General features: G+C 44.9%; 1 protein-coding gene across 5 annotated transcripts in view; it reads left to right on the plus strand.

The window, feature by feature from the left end:
• The window catches only part of ARSK (arylsulfatase family member K), a 113,235-nt gene that overhangs the window by 67,755 nt on the left and 21,442 nt on the right, over nt 1-24,038 (plus strand). The window contains exon 8 of one of the 5 annotated variants that reach the window (XM_068247748.1): nt 120-308. The exons of the other annotated variants lie outside the window; for them this stretch is intronic. Within the exon in view, the coding sequence (XP_068103849.1) occupies nt 120-151 (32 nt within the window). The 3' untranslated portion in view covers nt 152-308. Of the gene's footprint in view, nt 1-119; nt 309-24,038 lie in introns of those variants that run through there. 5 annotated transcript variants of the gene reach the window in all.

Consider the following 24,038-nt stretch of genomic DNA (forward strand, 5'->3'; position numbering starts at 1 on the left):
ATTACTTGTGCACAAAAGCAAATATGATAACTGGGTAATAAAAGTAGGAAACACATTTTTATTGAATGTTTTATCCCACTTTAACATGTAGCCTTACCACAAGTTTCTTTAAATGTAAGGCTTCAAGGGCGTGGCCTGCACGAGCATGTGAGAGAGGACGTGTTTTCTTGGGCTCTCCCTCCGGGCTGATATAATCCTTCTTAATCCTGCACACCGAGGGACTTTCTACCACAATTATTCCCATCTGCTCTCTCCACTGCCTTTCCTGCACGGCTTGCCTTGAAGATACCTCCAAAAGCTGCCGACAAAAGGGAAAAAGATAAGGAGAAGATTGTGGGCCCTCTGGACAAGTTCAGGCGTGCTACCCAAGATGGCGCCCGACCTGACGAGGAAGACACCAACCCAGACACGGCGCGTATACTGGAGGCTATTACCGCTATGCACACTTCATTAACGGACACTCTATCGGCTAAGGTGGACGAGGTGAAGGCGGACCTACAGCTGCTAAGGGCTGATCTTGGCAACCTAAGAGAACGGGTGGGAGATGTCGAGCGCCGGGTCTCACAACTTGAGGACGACTGCCGCCCACTCCCACAGCAATCTCAAAATATGCAATCACAAATTACAGCAGTGATAGCCCGTCAAGAAGACATGGAGAACCGGCTGCGTCGAAATAATATTCGACTGGTAGGCCTGCCAGAAAAGGTGGTAGGCACCGATCCAGCGCGCTTTCTGGAGGGGTTGCTCCTCTCCCAATATGGCTCTGAGGCCTTCACTTTCACGTTCTCTGTCGAGCGCGTCCATCGCATATCGAAAACCAATTCCAGGAGGTCTGCCGCGCACTTTTATTGGAAGGTTGCTGCATTTTAAAGATAGAGACACGGTTCTCCAGCTTGCTCGAGAGAAGTGGAATATCAGCCTAGACAACGTGGAAATATCTATCTTCCCGGATTTCGAGGTCGAGACCCAGAAGCAACGGGCTAGCTTCCAAGATGTCAAACGCAAGCTCGACCTCGAGTACTCCATGCTGTTCCCTGCTCGCCTTTGCGTGATAGACAGCGGCAAGACACACTTCTTTGACGCAGCTTCGGATGTCCTAACATGGTTGGACTCCCGCCCTGCAGTAACAGCCTCGCCGGATCAGTAACGTATAAATCGCTCTGTTTTTACTGTTTTTTTTTCCCCTGTTCACCTTAGAACAAGACTGTGTTACTTACTCGGCAGTCCGCCTGCAGTTATTTTATGTCTGCTACACCAAATACAAGCCGAATGTATAGCTCAAGTGTTTACTATTTTTTATACTGTATGAACAGGTCGAACTGCCTCTTTATTTTGTTATGCCTGGATATGCCCTAGGGGGCCTAACCCCCTTTCCCTCTACTTTTCAATTTTTATGTGTTACTCCCTCAGGCGGTGTGTCGGGGCCAGGCCGGGTTGAGGGTAACCAATCCGCTGCAGTTGTGGAGGGGGGTCGGCCTCCCCCCTCCCCGCCCCGTCACCAAAGGCCCGGATGGGGGGGGCTCTTTGAATTGCCATCGCGCGTGTCGGCATTGTGCACCCTACCGGGTGTTCCCCCCCTGCTTGCTGACTGCACACCGCTTAATACGCTTTTTGTACGGAGTGTCGTAGGCCTATTGCCTGCGATATTTTGTCTCAGTGATGCGCAGCCACTCAGTGTGTTACTTGGTTATGCGCTCTGGCTAAGAGAGTTATGTCAAGAGCCGGGACCTCAAAGTCATATGTTATTGTTTAGGTTGTTACAGTGCACTATTGGCTTGGCGGATCCGATATTTTTTATTTCATATGGTATGTATAATGGCTATGTCTAAGGTCTCTTTTCTTACATGGAACGTGAGAGGCATACGTGAATAGGTTAAACGCTCAGTTGTACTCAATACCCTCAGAAAGCAAAATGTTGATGTTATAGCACTACAGGAAACCCACTTTGATGGAAATATGCCCCATACACTACACAGGTCATGAATAGGCTGGCATTACAGCTCAGTTTTTACTTCACAATCTAGAGGAGTCTCTCTTCTGATTACAAAACGAGTGCACTTTCAAATGTTTACCATTGATGTGGACAAGGAGGGCAGATATATATTTATGCATTGCTCGTTCTATGGTATGCCCCTGCTTATACAGGGAGTGCAGAATTATTAAGCAAGTTGTATTTTTGAGGAATAATTTTATTATTGAACGACAACCATGTTCTCAATGAACCCAAAAAACTCATTAATATCAAAGCTGAATATTTTTGAAAGTAGTTTTTAGTTTGTTTTTAGTTTTAGCTATTTTAGGGGGATATCTGTGTGTGCAGGTGACTATTACAGTGCATAATTATTAGGCAACTTAACAAAAAACAAATATATACCCATTTCAATTATTTATTTTTACCAGTGAAACCAATATAACATCTCAACATTCACAAATATACATTTCTGACATTCAAAAACAAAAAACAAAAACAAATCAGTGACCAATATAGCCACCTTTCTTTGCAAGGACACTCAAAAGCCTGCCATCCATGGATTCTGTCAGTGTTTTGATCTGTTCACCATCAACATTGCGTGCAGCAGCAACCACAGCCTCCCAGACACTGTTCAGAGAGGTGTACTGTTTTCCCTCCTTGTAAATCTCACATTTTATGATGGACCACAGGTTCTCAATGGGGTTCAGATCAGGTGAACAAGGAGGCCATGTCATTAGTTTTTCTTCTTTTATACCCTTTCTTGCCAGCCACGCTGTGGAGTACTTGGACGCGTGTGATTGAGCATTGTCCTGCATGAAAATCATGTTTTTCTTGCAGGATGCAGACTTCTTCCTGTACCACTGCTTAACCACTTGCCGACCGCCCACAGCCCATGGGCGGCGGCAAAGTGGACGCCTTAAGGACCGCAATACGCCTGACGGCGGCGGGTCCTTAAGGCGTGTCCGGGGAGCGATCGCGTCATCTATGACGCGCGCTCCCCGCGGCGAAAGGTCCCGCCCACCTTGCCCGATACCCCGCCGGCCAATTAGCAGCGCCGGCGGGGTTTAAAAATACGATCTGGCCAATAGTATTGTATAATACACTTTGTTTACGTAACAAAGTGTATTATACAGGCTGCCTCCTCCTCCTCTGCACGCATCTTCGCACGGATCTCGGAGGAGGAGGCAGCCCTGTTAGAGCAAGCACAGAACAGGTTTTTTACACCCACAGACCCCCCGATCGCCCACCCCAGCCTTCAGAACCCCCCCTGACCACCCCAGCAGACCCAAGTTTGCACCCAAGCACCCCCTAATAAACCTATCAATCACCCCCTGCCACTATCTGCCGACGCTATTATTTAGATTAGGTCCCTAACTGCCCCCTAGGGTCCCTTGATCACCCCCCCCCCTACCCTCAGATCCCCCCAGACCCCCCCCCCAGCCCCCCACCCCTGTATACTGTATACTGTACTGCATCTGCCTCACCCACTGACCACCTGTCTATCACCTGTCTGTCACTTGTCTATCACCCCTTGTCACCACCACCCATCAGAGCAGACCCTAAACTGTCCCTTGGGGGCACCTGATCACCCACCCAGACCCCCAGATTGTCCTCAGACCCCCCCCCTGATAACCTCCCCAGTGCATTGTTTACATCTATTCTCCCCTGTAATCACTCACTGACCTCCCATCGGTCACCCCCTGTGTCTGCCACCCATCAGATCAGGACCCAATCTGCCCCGTGCGGGCACCTAATCAACCCCCCTCACCCTCAGATCGCCCTCAGACCCCCCCCCCCCCCCCAATCACCTTCCCAGTGCATTGTATTTGATTGTGCTGTCATATTGTGCTGTCATTGTATTTGATTGTCCCGTAATTGTATTTGATTGTCCCGTGATTGGCCTGTGATTGTCCCGTGATTGGCCTGTGATTGTCCCGTGATTGGCCTGTGATTGTCCCGTGATTGGCCTGTGATTGTCCCGTGATTGGCCTGTGATTGTCCCGTGATTGGCCTGTGATTGTCCCGTGATTGGCCTGTGATTGTCCTGTGATTGTCCCGTGATTGGCCCGTGATTGTCCCGTGATTGGCCTGTGATTGTCCCGTGATTGGCCTGTGATTGTCCCGTGATTGGCCTGTGATTGTCCCGTGATTGGCCTGTGATTGCCCCGTGATTGGCCTGTGATTGGCCCGTGATTGGCCTGTGATTGTCCCGTGATTGGCCTGTGATTGTCCCGTGATTGGCCTGTGATTGTCCCGTGATTGGCCTGTGATTGGCTTTGATTGTCCCGTGATTGGCCTGTGATTGTTTCTGATTGCTTCTGATTCCCCACTCGCCACCACCCCCCTGTCACTATCCTAGTGATCTAAAAACAGTGATCAGTGGAAACTGTCACTTTTTTAGTATCACTAGTGTTAGCAGTTAGGCCAGTTAGCTAGGCCCCTTTGTTAGTGTCAGTTAGTGCTCAGCCCACTGCACCACAGTCACTAATTAGCGTCATCACTGTCGCTAATCAACATTGTTACTATATAGTATCTGTAAGTGATCATTACTGATCGCAGTCAGATCTATTAGGGTCACTAGGATCCACTAAAAAACGCAGTGTTTGCCCGATCAGGTCTGATCGCTCGCCTGCACTTGCGTTCAGCCCACCCCACCGCAGTGACAGAATTTTTTTTTCTGATCACTGCAAAAACCACTGTACACTAGCTGTGCACTGTAAACATCAGTTTTGATTTTTTTTTTAATCAAAACTCAGTGATCACAGCTTTCTACCGCTCAAATACTCCCTTTCGCTAAGTAGGTGCTCTTTTTTCTGGGTAGTCTCAGAGGAATACCCCCTAAATTTAGCAGTCCACCATGGCAAAAAAGGGGTATTCCGATGATGAGGTTCTCAGGTACATGGCCCAGTCGGATGAGGACGATTGGGACGAACCATTCGACGAATCATCTGGGTCAGAGTTTGTACCTGAATTGAGCAGTGGCTCACTGACCGATAGTGATGACGAGGTTGAGGTCCCGGCTAGAGCCAGCCGTACCACACCCCATGTCGTTGGACCGCAGGTGGCGCAGGATCAGCCTCAAGGGCAGCAGAGTGGTGCTCGTGCTGGTCTGAGATTTCATGGTGGGGCAGGCAGCACAGCATCTCCTGGACCTAGAACCAGTACTTCCGTACACCCTGGTGAAGTGGCGAGCACCAGCGTGGAAGTTGAAACTGGTTCGGTGGCACGTGTAGTAACACCCCAGTCGCAGCCATCAAGTAGACGGGCCCGTACTACCCCTAGTTTACCAGAGGTGCTGGCAAATCCAAATTGGCAATCCCCTGATACCGCCGCACCCGTACTGCCCCCTTTCACCGCCCAGTCTGGAGTCCAGGTGATGACAGATAATCTAGGATCGCCCCTAGACTTTTTTTATCTGTTCATCACCCAGGATCTCTTAGACCTAGTCGTGGCAGAGACCAACCGTAAAGCCACACAATTTCTAACCGCCAATCCGAATGTCTTCCTTGCCCAGCCATTTCGGTGGAAACCAGTCCAAGTTTCCGAACTTAAAATTTTTTTGGGCCTTCTCTTAAACATGGGTCAAATCAAACAAAATGTGTTGCGGTCTTATTGGTCTACAGACCCATCACAACATGTTCCCTTGTACTCTGCTGCCATGTCCAGGACACGATTTGAGAACATCCTGCGCTTCCTGCACTTCAATGATGATGAAACCTGTCATGAAAGTGACCACCCTGCTTTTGACCGGCTCCACAAAATGCGGCCCCTCATAGACCACCTGTCATCAAAATTTGCAGATGCTTATACCCCTGAACAGCAAATCTGCGTAGATGAGTCCCTCATACGTTTTACCGGGCGCCTTGGCATCAAACAGTACATCCCAAGCAAGCGCGCCCGGTATGGGGTGAAACTGTATAAGCTCTGTGAAAGGGCCACAGGCTATACATCTTATTTTAGAGTCTATGAGGGAAAAGACTCCAAATTGGAGCCGGTCGGATGCCCTGACTACCTGGGGAGCAGTGGAAAGGTTGTGTGGGACTTGGCGTCACCCTTGTTCCAGAAGGGGTACCATCTTTATGTGGACAATTACTACTCAAGTGTGGCCCTCTATCAGCACTTAAAGTTAGAAGGAATCCGATGCTGTGGCACCGTGCGGCATAGTCGCCGGGGCTTCCCCCAACGGCTCATTACCACCAAACTTCAACGGGGGCAGAGGGCCGCATTGAGTGCTGACGACCTGCTCGCGGTGAAATGGAAGGACAAGAGGGACGTTTACTTTCTGTCCACCATTCACGCAGACACGACAGTCCAAATTCAACGGCGAACTGAGGTCATTGAAAAACCCCTTGTCGTCCACGAGTATAATACCAACATGGGAGGGGTGGACTTCAATGACCAGAGGTTAGCGCCCTATTTACTTTCCCGCAAAACAAGGCGCTGGTATAAAAAAGTGTCCTTTTATTTAATTCAATTGGCAGTTTACAACAGCTTTGTTCTCTACAGTAAGGCTGGGAGAACTGGATCGTTTCTACAATTTCAGAGACAGATCACTATGGAACTCCTGTATCCAGGAGGTGCCCGGGCCCAACCCCAAGATGCAACTAGCAGGCTGCATGGAAGGCATTACGCCTATCCGATTCCAAGTACCCCAGGTCACCGAATCCGAAGAAAACGCTGTCGTGTCTGCAGCAGGGCTGGAACAAGGCGTGACACCACTGTTTATTGTCCCCGCTGCCCTGACCAGCCTGGACTATGCCTAGGGGAGTGTTTTGAGAGGTACCATGAGCAGGTACACTATTAGAGAGTAGGGAACTACAGACACAGCGGTAGGCACACAAGGGTCTCTCAGTGCTATTTCACACTGCTGCGATGCGTTAGGGCAAAATGCCTAGCGAAAGTCACACTTTGCGGTCCCCCCCTACGCCGGAAGTGCTTGACTTAACACTAGTGCATGCCTACGTTACTGCGTGGCTTCTGTGGCAATTTCGATCGGCCCGGAAGTCATGTTAGTCTATGGCGACGCAGTTCATTACTAGGCCGAATGCTACTCTTGTGGTATTCCCTGAAGGTCTGTTTTGGACGATACGGTGCGGCGGGCTCGACCCACCGGATATGTCAATATGCAGTGTGAAACCAAACATCTGGTTTTGAGAGAGCGTAATACACAGGGCTGCCAGAAACCTCTCCTTTCACTTGGGACAAAATGCGTAATGTACTTCGCCACAACTCTGTGCGATTTGCACTTCGCACATTGTCCCATGGGGGAGGAGAGGTTTGTCCTCGGGAGGTAAGTTAAAAAAAACAAAAAAAAACAAAAAACAGGTAAGCAAAGAAGCTAATGTTTAGTTTGCAATGTTAAGGTTTTTATTAAAAAAGTTCAGTTTATTAATGTTAATGAAGTAATTGCTTTGCTGCTTGCCTGTTTTTTGTTTTTTTTTGTATTTTTTTTCCTTTTTCCATCCAATAACCTTCCAGGTGGACCGAGCGAACGACTAACCAGCTGCAGCACTGATGGTGCATCCTGACAGAACATTGCGCGTCTGTCAGCTTACACATAAGTCGGTGCATGCAGCGCTGCAGGACGAGATTTCTCCTCCGCAGTCAAAAAGATACGTTTGCCGAGGCATATGGGCCGAGGAGTGGTGTTGGGGATTCATATGCTTTGGCAAACACTTTGTATCAAAAAAGAACTCTGGCAATGATTTGTTCATCCACATCGATCGGTGTGAATGGATAAATCAGGTTTGCCAGGGCATACGAGCTGGTGGGTTTGGATTTTTGGGGCGGCAGCTCCTATGTCCTGGCAGACGCCTTCTCCTCCTTTTTGTATTGTTTTGTCTTTTTTCTTCTCTCTTTTTTCTATCCAGACCGACCAATCAGCTGCAGCACTGATGGTGCATCCTGACAGAACAATGCGCGTCTGTCAGCTTACACATAAGTCGGTGCATGCAGCGCTGCAGGACGAGATTTCTCCTCCGCAGTCAAAAAGATACGTTTGCCGAGGCATATGGGCCGAGGAGTGGTGTTGGGGATTCATATGCTTTGGCAAACACTTTGTATCAAAAAAGAACTCTGGCAATGATTTGTTCATCCACATCGATCGGTGTGAATGGATAAATCAGGTTTGCCAGGGCATACGAGCTGGTGGGTTTGGATTTTTGGGGCGGCAGCTCCTATGTCCTGGCAGACGCCTTCCTCTTTTTTTTTTTTTTTTTTTTTTTCTCCAAAATTTTTTGGCAGATATTTTTTCATCCACATTGATTGATTGTTTGACGTTAATTTTTCCTTTCAGCCCACAGTGCATTACCCTTATGCCCAATATAAGGAGTATAGCAGAAACTCCTAATACTGGCCATACATGTAATGATTGCAGAGACCCTAAAATGCCAGGACAGACCCCACGAATGATGCCATTTTGGAAAGAGGACACCCAAAAGTATTCCGTGAGGTGCATGGTGAGTTCATAGAATGTTTTATTTTTTGTCACAAGTTAGCAGAAATTGTGGTTTTGTGGGTTTTTTTTGTTTTTTCACAAAATGTCATTTTCCGCTAACTTGTGACAAAAAATAACATTTTCTATGAACTCACCATGGCCCTCATGGAATACCTTAGCGTGTATTCTTTCCAAAATGGGGTCATTTGTGGGGTTTGTTAACTGTCCTGGCAAGTGGGCGGGGTGCTAAATTTTGAGCACCCCTGTAAAGCCTAAAGGTACTCATTGGACTCTGGGCCCCTTAGCGCAGTTAGGGTGCAAAAAAGTGCCACACATGTGGTATCGCCGTACTCGGGAGAAGTAGTACAATGTGTTTTGTGGTGTATTTTTACACATACCCATGCTGGGTGGGAGAAATACCTCTGTAAATGACAATCTTTTGATTTTTTTACACACAATTGTCCATTTACAGAGTTATTTCTCCCACCCAGCATGGGTATGTGTAAAAATACACCCCAAAACACATTGTACTACTTCTCCCGAGTACGGCGATACCACATGTGTGGCACTTTTTTGCACCCTAACTGCGCTAAAGGGCCCAAAGTCCAATGACTACCTTTAGGATTTCACAGGTCATTTTGCGGAATTTGATTTCCAGACTACTCCTCACGGTTTAGGGCCCCTAAAATGCCAGGGCAGTATAGGAACCCCACAAATGACCCCATTTTAGAAAGAAGACACCCCAAGGTATTCCGTTAGGAGTATGGTGAGTTCATAGAAGATTTTATTTTTTGTCAAAAGTTAGCGGAAAATTGATTTTTATTGTTTTTTTCACAAAGTGTCATTTTCCACTAACTTGTGACAAAAAATAAAATCTTCTATGAACTCACCATACTCCTAACGGAATACCTTGGGGTGTCTTCTTTCTAAAATGGGGTCATTTGTGGGGTTCCTATACTGCCCTGGCATTTTAGGGGCCCTAAACCGTGAGGAGTAGTCTGGAAATCAAATTCCGCAAAATGACCTGTGAAATCCTAAAGGTACTCATTGGACTTTGGGCCCTTTAGCGCAGTTAGGGTGCAAAAAAGTGCCACACATGTGGTATTGCCGTACTCGGGAGAAGTAGTAAAATGTGTTTTGGGGTGTATTTTTACACATACCCATGCTGGGTGGGAGAAATAACTCTGTAAATGGACAATTGTGTGTAAAAAAATCAAAAGATTGTCATTTACAGAGGTATTTCTCCCACCCAGCATGGGTATGTGTAAAAATACACCCCAAAACACATTGTACTACTTCTCCCGAGTACGGCGATACCACATGTGTGGCACTTTTTTGCACCCTAACTGCGCTAAAGGGCCCAAAGTCCAATGAGTACCTTTAGGATTTCACAGGTCATTTTGCGGAATTTGATTTCCAGACTACTCCTCACGGTTTAGGGACCCTAAAATGCCAGGGCAGTATAGGAACCCCACAAATGACCCCATTTTAGAAAGAAGACACCCCAAGGTATTCCGTTAGGAGTATGGTAAGTTCATAGAAGATTTTATTTTTTGTCAAAAGTTAGCGGAAAATTGATTTTTATTGTTTTTTTCACAAAGTGTCATTTTCCACTAACTTGTGACAAAAAATAAAATCTTCTATGAACTCACCATACTCCTAACGGAATACCTTGGGGTGTCTTCTTTCTAAAATGGGGTCATTTGTGGGGTTCCTATACTGCCCTGGCATTTTAGGGGCCCTAAACCGTGAGGAGTAGTCTGGAAATCAAATTCCGCAAAATGACCTGTGAAATCCTAAAGGTACTCATTGGACTTTGGGCCCTTTAGCGCAGTTAGGGTGCAAAAAAGTGCCACACATGTGGTATCGCCGTACTCGGGAGAAGTAGTACAATGTGTTTTGTGGTGTATTTTTACACATACCCATGCTGGGTGGGAGAAATACCTCTGTAAATGACAATCTTTTGATTTTTTTACACACAATTGTCCATTTACAGAGTTATTTCTCCCACCCAGCATGGGTATGTGTAAAAATACACCCCAAAACACATTGTACTACTTCTCCCGAGTACGGCGATACCACATGTGTGGCACTTTTTTGCACCCTAACTGCGCTAAAGGGCCCAAAGTCCAATGAGTACCTTTAGGATTTCACAGGTCATTTTGCGGAATTTGATTTCCAGACTACTCCTCACGGTTTAGGGCCCCTAAAATGCCAGGGCAGTATAGGAACCCCACAAATGACCCCATTTTAGAAAGAAGACACCCCAAGGTATTCCGTTAGGAGTATGGTAAGTTCATAGAAGATTTTATTTTTTGTCAAAAGTTAGCGGAAAATTGATTTTTATTGTTTTTTTCACAAAGTGTCATTTTCCACTAACTTGTGACAAAAAATAAAATCTTCTATGAACTCGCCATACACCTAACGGAATACCTTGGGGTGTCTTCTTTCTAAAATGGGGTCATTTGTGGGGTTCCTATACTGCCCTGGCATTTTAGGGGCCCTAAACCGTGAGGAGTAGTCTGGAAATCAAATTCCGCAAAATGACCTGTGAAATCCTAAAGGTACTCATTGGACTTTGGGCCCTTTAGCGCAGTTAGGGTGCAAAAAAGTGCCACACATGTGGTATCGCCGTACTCGGGAGAAGTAGTACAATGTGTTTTGGGGTGTATTTTTACACATACCCATGCTGGGTGGGAGAAATACCTCTGTAAATGACAATCTTTTGATTTTTTTACACACAATTGTCCATTTACAGAGTTATTTCTCCCACCCAGCATGGGTATGTGTAAAAATACACCCCAAAACACATTTTACTACTTCTCCCGAGTACGGCAATACCACATGTGTGGCACTTTTTTGCACCCTAACTGCGCTAAAGGGCCCAAAGTCCAATGAGTACCTTTAGGATTTCACAGGTCATTTTGCGGAATTTGATTTCCAGACTACTCCTCACGGTTTAGGGCCCCTAAAATGCCAGGGCAGTATAGGAACCCCACAAATGACCCCATTTTAGAAAGAAGACACCCCAAGGTATTCCGTTAGGTGTATGGCGAGTTCATAGAAGATTTTATTTTTTGTCACAAGTTAGTGGAAAATGACACTTTGTGAAAAAAACAATAAAAATCAATTTTCTGCTAATTTTTGACAAAAAATAAAATCTTCTATGAACTTACCATACTCCTAACGGAATACCTTGGGGTGTCTTCTTTCTAAAATGGGGTCATTTGTGGGGTTCCTATACTGCCCTGGCATTTTAGGAGCCCTAAACCGTGAGGAGTAGTCTGGAAATCAAATTCCGCAAAATGACCTGTGAAATCCTAAAGGTACTCATTGGACTTTGGGCCCTTTAGCGCAGTTAGGGTGCAAAAAAGTGCCACACATGTGGTATCGCCGTACTCGGGAGAAGTAGTACAATGTGTTTTGGGGTGTATTTTTACACATACCGATGCTGGGTGGGAGAAATAACTCTGTAAATGGACAATTGTGTGTAAAAAAATCAAAAGATTGTCATTTACAGAGGTATTTCTCCCACCAAGTATGGGTATGTGTAAAAATACACCCCAAAACACATTATAGTACTTCTGCTGAGTATGGCAATACCACATGTGTGGCACTTTTTTGCACCCTAACTGCGCTAAGGGGTCCAAAGTCCAATGAGCACCTTTAGGCTTTACAGGGGTGCTTACAATTTAGCACCCCCCAAAATGTCAGGACAGTAAACACACCCCACAAATGACCCCATTTTGGAAAGTAGACACTTCAAGGTATTCAGAGAGGGGCATGGTGAGTCCGTGGCAGATTTCATTTTTTTTTTGTCGCAAGTTAGCAGAAATGGAAACTTTTTTTTTTTTTTTTTTTGTCATTAAGTGTCATTTTCCGCTTACTTGTGACAAAAAATAGTATCTTCTATGAACTCACTATGCCTCTCAGTGAATACTTTGGGATGTCTTCTTTCCAAAATGGGGTCATTTGGGGGGTATTTATACTATCCTGGAATTCTAGCCCCTCATGAAACATGACAGGGGGTCAGAAAAGTCATAGATGCTTGAAAATGGGAAAATTCACTTTTTGCACCATAGTTTGTAAACGCTATAACTTTTACCCAAACCAATAAATATACACTGAATGGGTTTTTTTTTTATCAAAAACATGTTTGTGCACATTTTTCGCGCTGCATGTATACAGAAATTTTACTTTATTTGAAAACTGTCAGCACAGAAAGTTAAAAAAATCATTTTTTTGCCAAAATTCATGTCTTTTTTGATGAATATAATAAAAAGTAAAAATCGCAGGAGCAATCAAATAGCACCAAAAGAAAGCTTTATTAGTGACAAGAAAAGGAGCCAAAATTCATTTAGGTGGTAGGTTGTATGAGCGAGCAATAAACCGTGAAAGCTGCAGTGGTCTGAATGGAAAAAAAGTGCCTGGTCCTTAAGGGTTAGAAAGACTGTAGTCCTCAAGTGGTTAAAGAAGGTGTCTTCCAGAAACTGGCAGTAGGACTGGGAGTTGAGCTTGACTCCATCCTCAACCCGAAAAGGCCCCACAAGCTCATCTTTGATGATACCAGCCCAAACCATTACTCCACCTCCACCTTGCTGGCGTCTGAGTAGGACTGGAGCTCTCTGCCCTTTACCAATCCAGCCACGGGCCCATCCATCTGGCCCATCAAGACTCACTCTCATTTCATCAATCCATAAAACCTTAGAAAAATCAGTCTTGAGATGTTTCTTGGCCCAGTCTTGACGTTTCAGCTTGTGTGTCTTGTTCAGTGGTGGTCGTCTTTCAGCCTTTCTTACCTTGGCCATGTCTCTGAGTATTGCACACCTTGTGCTTTTGGGCACTCCAGTGATGTTGCAGCTCTGAAATATGGCCAAACTGGTGGCAAGTGGCATCTTTGCAGCTGCACGCTTGACTTTTCTCAGTTCATGGGCAGTTATTTTGGGCCTTGGTTTTTCCACACGCTTCTTGCGACCCTATTGACTATTTTCAATGAAACGCTTGATTGTTCGATGATCACGCTTCGGAAGCTTTGCAATTTTAAGAGTGCTGCATCCCTCTGCGAGATATCTCACTATTTTTGACTTTTCTGAGCCTGTCAAGTCCTTCTTTTGACCCATTTTGCCAAAGGAAAGGAAGTTGCCTAATAATTATGCACACCTGATATAGGGTGTTGATGTAATTAGACCACACCCCTTCTCATTACAGAGCTGCACATCACCTAATATGCTTAATTGGTAGTAGGCTTTTGAGCCTATACAGCTTGGAGTAAGACAACATGCATAAAGAGGATGATGTGGTCAAAATACTCATTTGCAGGGCCGACCTTAGGTTTCACAGTGCCCTGAGCGAAAACTGATTTTTGTGCACCCCTTCATCCTCTTCCCACTTGCGTGCATACACACACACACACACACACACACACACTTCCCCTTTTCTCCTGTTGTGACACATCATGCCAAATGGTCAGATCTCTGTGACACGCCACGTATGTATAATAGAAAAAATACTATTAATAACCACGAATGGATGGAAGGAGTGCATTATCCTGAATACACTTAAAAATGAAGACTAGAACCTTTCAGGAATATTAATGAAAACAATCAGTGGGACAGTCAGCCGCCTCCCCCCCCCCCCCCCCCATTTAGAATGATAGCACAGCACTGACAATTGGCACCACGCGTTATAGCCGTAGTGCGGCTATCCCCCCCCAAACCCCCTTAGACTCAGTATAGGTAGGTAGCCAGGTATAGGTGCCAACAGTATAGGATCTCATGTGTAGGTGCCCTCAATATAGGTTACCAAGCATAGGTGCCCCCAGTATAGGAAGTCAGTTGAAAGTCTCCATCGCTCCCATAGGGAGCCAGTCATAGAAGCCTCCAGTATAGGTAGCCAGGTGTTGGAGCCCTCAGTAAAGGTAGCCAGCTATAGGAGGTGCCTCCAGTATAGGAAATCAGGTGTAGGTGCCCTCAGTATAGGCAACCAGCTATAGGCGCCCCCTTGGAAGCCGGCGCCCTGAGCGACCGCTCCGGTCGCTCATATCAAAGGCCGGCTATGCTCATTTGCCTAATAATTCTGCACTCCCTGTATTAGCTGTCTATATCCCTCCTCCTTTTTCATATGACGTGATTAGAAGGGCCCTAGCGTTTATAGCTTTACATCCTCATCTTCCATCTATTTGGATGGGCGATTTTAACTATGTCCTGTATCCACATCTAGATAAAATGCCTGTCTCCACTGTATCCTCGACCCCCACTAAACTGCTTAAAATGCTGCAACTAGTCTCTGTCGCAGACACCTGGCACAGTAAATTTCCTAATACCTCTGCATATTCCTGCACGTCTGCCACATACCACTCGCGCTCAAGACTAGACTATATACTGGTAAGCAATACCCTTCTTCCAAATACCCAAACGGTCACCTATGCCCCGCCCATTCTATCGGATCATTCTCCCTGCGTGGTGTACTTTGCCTGGACCTTCCCACCAAGGGCTAATCTCTGGAAGTTAAACACTTTTTGGTTGGGAAAGGTGGAGGACACCATGCGGTTAGAAATTGAACTTCAACAATTTCTCTCAATGCAAGGGGACACTGCTCGTTTTACTTCAATATGGAGTGTGGTTAAACTACACCTTAAACAATGTTTTATAAAAGAAATTAAAAGGGTTAAAACACAATCTTCATTATCAGAAACCTCTATTCGTAATGAATTGTCCAAAGCAGAAACTATATATTCCGCCTCGCCTAATCCAATTAATGAAGCTTCTTATAAGCATAAATTACGTGATCTTGAGCAGCTGCTAACTGAAAAAGCAAACAGGAAAATGCTATTTGCTAAACAAAACTGGTATGAAAATGGAGACAAGTGTGGCGCTCTGCTTGCTAAAATATCACGCCAGCAGCAATCCCCACAGGTGGTGTTGGGGGTCGAGGATACAGGGGGTCAGATGCTATCCTCACCAGAGGAGATCCTTGCTAGATTTGTATCTTTTTACAGTGATCTGTATGCTAGTTGGTCCACCAGGTCAGCATCCGAGATCCTCGATTATCTCAATGCAATTGAACTTCCCACTTTATCTGCGCCTCAAAAATCCAACTTAGATGCCCCTATCACTGTGAAGGAGGTGGAAGAGGCCATTTCCTCTTTTCCAGCCTCCAAGTCACCCAGGTCAGATGGGCTGCCTATAGAACTGTACAAACTGCATTCCACCTTCTTTGCTCCTAAACTTCTGCAATTATATATGGCTGCTAAGGAAGAACAAGAACTCCCCTACTCTATGAGAGAGGCTATTATTACTTTGATACTAAAACCTGATAAGCCCCCCAGCCGTTGCGAAGCATATCGACCCATATCACTACTCCAAACTGATGTGAAAATATTAGCTAAAATTCTTGCACGCCGCCTAAGTACAGTTTCACGCTCCTTAATACACAGGGACCAGTCTGGGTTTGTGCCGGACCGCTCTACAGCACTCCACCTACGTCGCCTCTTTCTTAACTTACAGACCCAATATGACGAGGTTGGCACCAGAGTGGTATTATCCTTCGACGCCGAAAAGGCTTTTGACACTGTGGAATGGGATTTCCTGTTTGCGGTCCTGCACAGACTCGGATTTGGTCCCTCTTTTATTAGCTGGGTAAAACTCCTATACATTAACCCGGTGGCGCGAGTAAAAGTCAATGGATGGCTCTCCACTCCATTCACTCTTAATCAAGGTACCCAGCAGGGATGCCCCCTCTCTCCACTTCTTTTTGACCTTGCTGTCGAACCTTTAGCAGCCATAATTCGGGCAGAAAATAAAATTCGGGGTTGGGTTAAAGGTGATATGGTCGATAAAATCAGCCTTTACGCTGACGATATGTTGATCTACCTGTCTGACCCAGGTGACTCACTCACACAAACGCTGCAGGTGATTAACCAGTATGGCTCCTATTCAGGTCTCCGAATTAATTGGGCCAAATCATCTCTTATGCCAGTTGACTCCTTCCCACAAGCCCAACAACACCTTTCTACCCCTCTGCAGTGGGTGAACTCTTTCAGGTACTTGGGTATTGTGGTTTCGAGATCACCTGGAGATTTTATTTCCTTAAATCTGGACCCATTATTAATTCAAACTAGTGCCAAACTTAAAGCATGGGAAAAAGGTCCTTTAAATGCTACTGGATGTGCCAATTTATTTAAAATGATTATCCTACCTAAAATTTTATATGTATCTTGGCACTCCCCAGTTTTAGTTTTTCTCCATTCATCGGTTTTCTCGAAATACACTCCCAGTTAGCCTGTTTTATATGGGCCAAGCAAAGACATTGCCTTTCTCTCCCTGTTCTACAGCAGCCAAAAGACCTAGGTGGTATTGCGGTCCCTAACTGCTATTTGTATTACCTAGCATCTCAATTATCACATCTTTATGACGGGTTTAGGGAAGGAAAATTAACTCTACAAAATAATATATTCTCCGTGCTCCCTTATCGAAATAAGGACCCTTACTAAAATACACTTAAAGGATTTAAGGGTGTTGGTGGACTGCAATCCCTCCCTCCTACTCTGAACCACAACCATAACCACAAATGTTTACTTATAACCCCCCTATACATTCCTAGTAGTTTGGGTCACCCTGAGCTGCTTGGTTACTCTGTCCTACTCTGAAGGAAATACTTAAAGTCTGGGACTGCTCCCATCATATATTGCGTACTGAAGTGTCCTTCCGACTCACCCCTCTCTGGGAGAATCAAAACTTAAAAGAACTTAGCGGACTCTCGGATGCTGACTGGTGGTTCAATAAAGGTGTTAGATTTCTGCATCAACTCTTTTTGGGGGGAATAATTAAAACTTTTGATCAGCTAACAGCAGAATTTGACCTCCCACAATCAGCCTACATTCGATATCTGGGACTACGACATGTCCTTAATGCTCAGTTTGACAACTTTCCCAAAGAATTTGTAAACTCTCCCCTTCTAGACATTATTAGAGGCGCTTCCTCCAAACAGCTGATTACTCTTCTATATAGTGAACTTATCACGCCTGACGCTACTCATCGTATTTATCAGAAACGCACTTTCTGGAATAGGGAAATAGGAGATGTCTCCGTAGACAACTGGGATGATGCCCTTTCCAGTGTTGTTAAGGTCTCTCCGCACCTACCTGATCGTTTACTATATCTATATATACTTCATAGAGCCTTCCTTACTCCTGTACGATTATCTAAATTCAAAGCAGGCGCAGATGATTTCTGCCCTAAATGTCGAAATGGCAAAGGTACTTTTATACACATGATATGGTCATGCCCACGAGTAAACACTTTTTGGAAGCAGATAATTAAATTTATGAATGATCACATGGGATGTCCTCTTGTTTGTGATGCTAAAACATGTCTTCTAAATATCTTTTCAGTCACCCTGCCCAGTAAATATCACAAACAATTTGCATTAGAAGTCTTACACCTGGCTCGTAAACAGCTTACTAAAAACTGGATAACACCCATGGTTCCCACTTGCACAGATTGGATTAAATCTGTTAATATGGTGCTGCCATACCGTAGGGCCATATATCAGCATAGAAATGCCTCTGCCAAATTCGAAAATATATGGTTTGAATGGATTAATTCCAGATATACCAAAACCTGAGCATGCCCAATCACTTTCTAAATTTATAAATCATCTACACTTATTTTTCTGAGATCGGATACCACCAAGCAAAATGTCTTCCGCTATTTTCCTACCTGGACAGGTTCTTTTTTGCTTGTCCCTGGGTAAATGGCGCTATGTTGCACTGAAACGTTTTAATGTTCTTCGTTAAAATTATAAGATTAATCCGAAAACTGCTACTTTACTGTAAACATGCCAAGTTTGTTGTTATAAAGTTACTTCATAAGTTTTCACCTTTTCCTGTAATAAGTGTCTGAATTTTATCCTGATGTGAAGAATGTCTCTGGCAAATTGATGTATGTTATCTCTATACACTCTCTGTAGGGTGTCACCTGTATTTTGTACTTTTTTTCTTGCTGCTGAACTTTCGATAAACTTGGTATGTTTATAAAAAAAAAAAATGTAAGGCTTCAGGTTCACTTTAACATTAGCTTATGACTATTTCTAATTGCCACTTCTCAGTCCAACCCTTTTCTATGGCTCCAAGCAATTTTAAAGCTCAGGCTGGATTCTAACATCTCCCGGGTGTTTTGTTTATTAAATGTGCTTGATGTGCTATTCTTATCGCTATGACCAAGAGCCTCTAAGTTTTTATAGGCATAAGCAAGTGCTTTTTACTATTTTACTGTTAATTCAATACAATTAAGATGAGAGTGTAAAGGTAATAAAGTCATTTTATGCCATTTCCCAATGATTTTCCTGGATAAGTAGGTAAGACTACTGGTGTGGGTGTTCTGCTCAACATGTTTGTCCAGATTTCACTGTTCTATTGCTATGGCCACTAAAAGGATTGAAAGTAAAAAGGTGGAGATATTGTCCCCCCGCAAATTAGGGATATCATCACATAGTGAAAATGCTAAGGCTGAACTCTGAAGGATGAGAGAAGTGCAAAGCTGTTGGTTTATTTAATATTTACGGTACACACAAATTCATTGGGGCTGATTAATAAAATCGGATGGTAAAAATGGCTCAAGTTAAGAGGTACAGTTATAATCCCCTGCAACCAATTACAGTCCTTGTTCCATTTTCCAGCTGAGCCTGGATTGGTTGATATATTTTTCCATCACAATTCTTCTTTGCAGCCGTCTTGATACATCAGGCCTCCTATATCTCCCTTTCATCCATTGTTCATACTTTTTTGTTTCAAATGAAAAACATCAGAAACTCTGCTTGTTCACATCGTGTTGTTGCTAAGACAACTGTTACTCTGGTAAGCCAAAAATACATTTGGGTCTGTACTAGTTAATATAGAACTTTGCTAAGGTGCACAGCGGCAGAGTCTAAGACGGATTAAGAAAGTATTATCTAAAATGTTTCATACTGACTCTTGCCACTTCCTATCAATAATTAAAGTGAACCTAAAGCCACGGAAAAAAAATGAGATGAACTCACCTGGGGCTTCCCTCAGCCCCCTGCAGCTGATCGGTGCCCTCGCAGCTCCGCTCCGATGCCTCTGCACCCGCCGGCGAACACTTCCGGTTTGGCCGTCACTCGCGTTCCCATGCCTGTCGGCCGGTGACGGCCAAACCGGAAGTGTTCGCCGGCGGGTGCAGAGGCATCGGAGCGGAGCTGCGAGGGCACCGATCGGCTGCAGGGGGCTAAGGGAAGCCCCAGGTGAGTTCATCTCGTTTTTTTTCCATGGCTTTAGGTTCACTTTAAAGACTTACTTTACAGAACTCATATGATTTATGGGAATTTGTTTATGTAAGATCTTTAGGACAGCTCTAATTGATTGTCCTTACCAATAATGAATGCACAGCACGTGGCAATTTTCTGCTTGCTCAGGCAATGATAATGCTTAGAAGTTATACCTGTTTTTCCTTGTTACCACTTTCCTCTGTTAGTTTTTTAAAATGACACTGAAGCTAAAAAAACTTATGATATAATAAATTGTATGTGTAGCACAGCATTAGTAGCAAAGAAAGAGTCTCATATTTTTTTATTTTCAGTTATATAGCTTTTTGTTTATAACATTGCATCATTCTGTAATATTTGCAGTTTTCAAACTACACTCTGTATTTTAAACAATGAAACAGCGCAGAGCTAATGACCCTTTGAACTTCCCTGCAGTAAAATCTTATCTGAAGTTGTCTTTCACTGTTTCTTTGATGCATAAGTGCTTCAGAAAATAGCACTGTAGCTGACTTAATTCATCGGAGAGCTTAGAGAAGCTCTTTTGCATAGATAACAAGTGAAGTTTTTTTAAAGTGTATCAGAGACGAAGCACCCTCATGTATCTTACCATATATATCAGTTGGAACATTAGAGAAAACACCTACCCTGCTCTGTTTCATCCTTCACTGCTCAGCCTGCTTGTTATCAGCCCTGATAAAATCCCCGACTGAGCATTCAGTCTGGCTTTTCTCAGGAATCATTATAGCTGAGTCTGTCTTCTCTGATGTCTTTTCAAGCCTGCCCCCTTCTGGATCTGCTTCCCTGTTCTGTATACTTGCAACATCACAGAGAGCTGTGATGAGATGGGAGGAGCTGCTAATGCCGAAGAAGGAGCTATTTTTATCTGTAGTTGTTAGTCATAAGAGGGTTTTAGAAATGGTGATTTCATTTTGCACACAGCCCACCAAATAATATGCTTTTCTGGTGAACTGTGTTTTGCCTGCAGTTTTAGTAAAAAAAACACCAAAAAATGGCACGCCAGAGCGGCGAAAATACCTGGTATAGCATTTATTTTGTAAAATCTATCGGGGAATATGTTTATTTTGTGCCAAAGTGATCTCTGGTTTCCTTTAACTCTTCAGCAAGGTGGCGTATTGGTTAGCGCTCTTGCCTTGCAACGCTGGGTCCCCGGTTCAAATGCCAGCCTGGTCAACATCTGCAAGGAGTTTGTATGTTCTCCCTGTGTCTGCGTGGGTTTCCTCCAGGCACTCTGGTTTCCTCCCATATCCCAAAGAAACGTAAACGCCACTGCACCAATGATGAGGAAATGATGTGCTGAAATCACCTCTGGAGCCACAAGTATCATGCAAAATACTTCATACGATCCGCACCATCAAAAATTGTATCTTTATTTATAGCTCATAAAAACAATTAAAATCCATCTATGGGTTTGTGCAAAATAGATGACACACAGGCGTTTTGGGCCATCATAGGTCCTTTCTCAAATCATGACCAGCCCATAAGCCCAGCAACAGTGATTCTAGCAGGGATCAGGGAGAGGCAGGTTGGACTACATTGACTAAAAGTGAAGGAGAGTAGAAACATTCCAACACACAATATAAAAAAGGGGTTGTAGTGAAAGGGCAGACATCAGTTAATTGACAGCATGCTCATTGGCCATGCTTATGGCTTAGCACATTATATAGGGTTTATACTAAGAAAGAATACCAAATCCACCCTTGCCAGGAACCTTTTTATTGCCAAGGAAGCAGCTATTTCCCCCTGCACTCTCCTCACCTACTCCCACACTGCAGCCCTGCCACTCCTCTGATGTGATGCACAGCCCCTCTTTCCTATTGGTGCAGAAGCAAGGTCGACATGCTAGAGAAGCACCAGCATTACCCAGGGGAGCACAGGTGGCGTCGCCTCCTCACAATTAAGAGGCCCAACAGGGGGTGGTAATTTAGGGTCAGTATTGCTGCTCACACAGAGTAGTCCTGTCCCAGACCAGTCCCTGACTAGACCACTTTAAGGACTAGGATAAGACTTGCCTGAAGCAAAACTCAGCTTAATAGGGGAGTATTCATCAAATGGCAGTAACATTACCATGCTAAGGGACCGCACTTGACCTCGCTCTGGGCTAAATATGTATTATTAGGTTGATGAGATGCACAGACTCTTCCCCCACTTTTTTTTTTTGGGGGGGGGGGGGGGTAGTGCTTATTATGGAGTGTAAAATATTGTATAATTTTATAAAGAAGATTGGTTTTATTGAACTGCCGGTTCTGGTTGGACTTTTGAATATTTCCACCTTTTTAATGAATTATATTATTGCTGTGTTTTTATTGAGGTAAAGCCCCCCTTGTGTGTATTTAGGAGTATCCTCTTATTTTTGTTATGTGAGTCCTCACTTCCCGTTTTGTTCTAGAAATGACAGATAATCCAATTGGAGTTCTCTCAGTCTTTCAAGGAAGACTGTATGTCCACTAACCAGTGTCCACCTCTCACCTGCTACTGACTACAGTTGTTTCCAAGGAGCAGGAATACTGCATGTTGTGCTTAAAGGATACCAGAACCCAACTTGCTCTGCTTAAAAAAAACGTGCTGTGCTGGTGGGAGGGGGTCAGTGTACCGCTCCCGCTGTTAGAATCTGCGGGCCTCCGTTCTTCCTGTTTCTGCCCCCGTTGTGGCTCCTGACCCGACCGTCCAGTATGGAAACTGTCCCCACTGAACGCTCTCCTCACTCTTTCCAAGACACGCCCACTGTTGCAGGCGTTCTGGCGTGCACGCTCCACAGCCCTAATGTAACGATCGGTGTCAGCATGCAGAGAGAATCTGATTATTGGTGATCTGCACTATCACCAAGAATGCAGATATATACCTGATTATGGATGATATGCAGAATCACCAATAATACAGATATAGTTCTAACCTCTGGACACCTATGTATACTCGTGAGTGTTTGGTGTAACAGTATGACTTTGAGCAACGCACCTGATGAGCAGGTGATCTTAAGCAGTACAGAAGACACTGCTATGGATAGTACTGAAACCTTCCAGCAGCCTGAGACTCTCCAAGGGGTGGAGTCAGGCTGAAGGTAGGAAGGACCAGAGAGTGAGTGACACCTGAAGGTGGATGTCACTGACTGATCTTGGAGACTATCTCTTAAGTGGAGAGAGATAGCTCTCGAGGTTGGGCAAGCCAGGTCGGCAACACACGGACAGACAAAGTACAAAGACAGAAGGCTAAATCGGTATCCAAGGCAGGCAGGGTTTGGAAACGGTATATCAGATATGCGTGGTACCGAATCAGAAAGCTGAGGGATAGTCAGGAAAGCAACAGGTCATAACAAATATCAAACAATGCCTAGTCTTGGGTGTGAGGTCCGTGGTCTCTACACCCTGGAACTAGTCTGATGAATAACAGAATGATAACACAAGTTCCCTAGTCTTGGGTGTGAGGTCCGGGGTTTCCTTGACACTGGTAAATGTGGTAATGTACCCGGTGAGGTCTGGCTATATGTTTTACCCTCTAGAATGTCTCGCTGGCAAGGACCCAGATTAGGCATCCAGTCCTCCACCATCTCCGCAGGTGCCCTGACCACCTTCCGAGGTAGGCCGGTCTCAGGCTCGGAACATTTAATTAAAGCTTCGGCTTTTACCTGCACTGCCACTTCTCCGACCTGTATCTTGGTAGCACCAACCCCAACTCTCCCCAAACAATGCCGATGACAGTGGGCTGACCATTTCAGTAACTGTCCTGAAGCCCAGTCAATCTGTGGGGAATGGATTTGCAACCAGGGCATACCAAGAACAATGGTGGGGGTTGCCATGGGCATCACCAGGAACTGTAATCTCTCTTCATGTAACGCCCCTAAACAACATGACAACCAGGGGGTTTGGAAGAGAGTCTGACCACTCTGCAACGGAGAGTCATCCACTGCAGTGACCAGAATCTGCCGGTCTAATGGGACCAGGGGTATCCCCAATTTTTTTACAAAATCGTAATCTATGAGGTTTGCTGCAGAACCGGAGTCCACAACGGCTTCTGCGGATCTAGTCTGACCCTCCCATGTAATAGATCAGGGAAGGAGCAGACGATCATTGTTTAGAGGTAACGACTGCTCGCCTCTGGTGTTGACCAACCCCAGATGGCAGCTTTCTCCTGGCCCCTTAGCACCATTTAGATCGCATTTTCTTGGCCTTTTGTGACCATTCTTCACCTGACTCAGCCCTGTATATCCGATTTGCATCGGCTCGTCAGAGGGTGACGAAGATCGAGAAGGGTTGTCTGAGATAGACCTTACAGTATTCCTACCACGAATCTGTTTCTGGTAGCGCAAACGGCGATCTATCTGCAGGGCCAAAGAAA

Source organism: Hyperolius riggenbachi, chromosome 1, assembly GCF_040937935.1.
Source record: "Hyperolius riggenbachi isolate aHypRig1 chromosome 1, aHypRig1.pri, whole genome shotgun sequence".
Taxonomy (NCBI): domain Eukaryota; kingdom Metazoa; phylum Chordata; class Amphibia; order Anura; family Hyperoliidae; genus Hyperolius; species Hyperolius riggenbachi.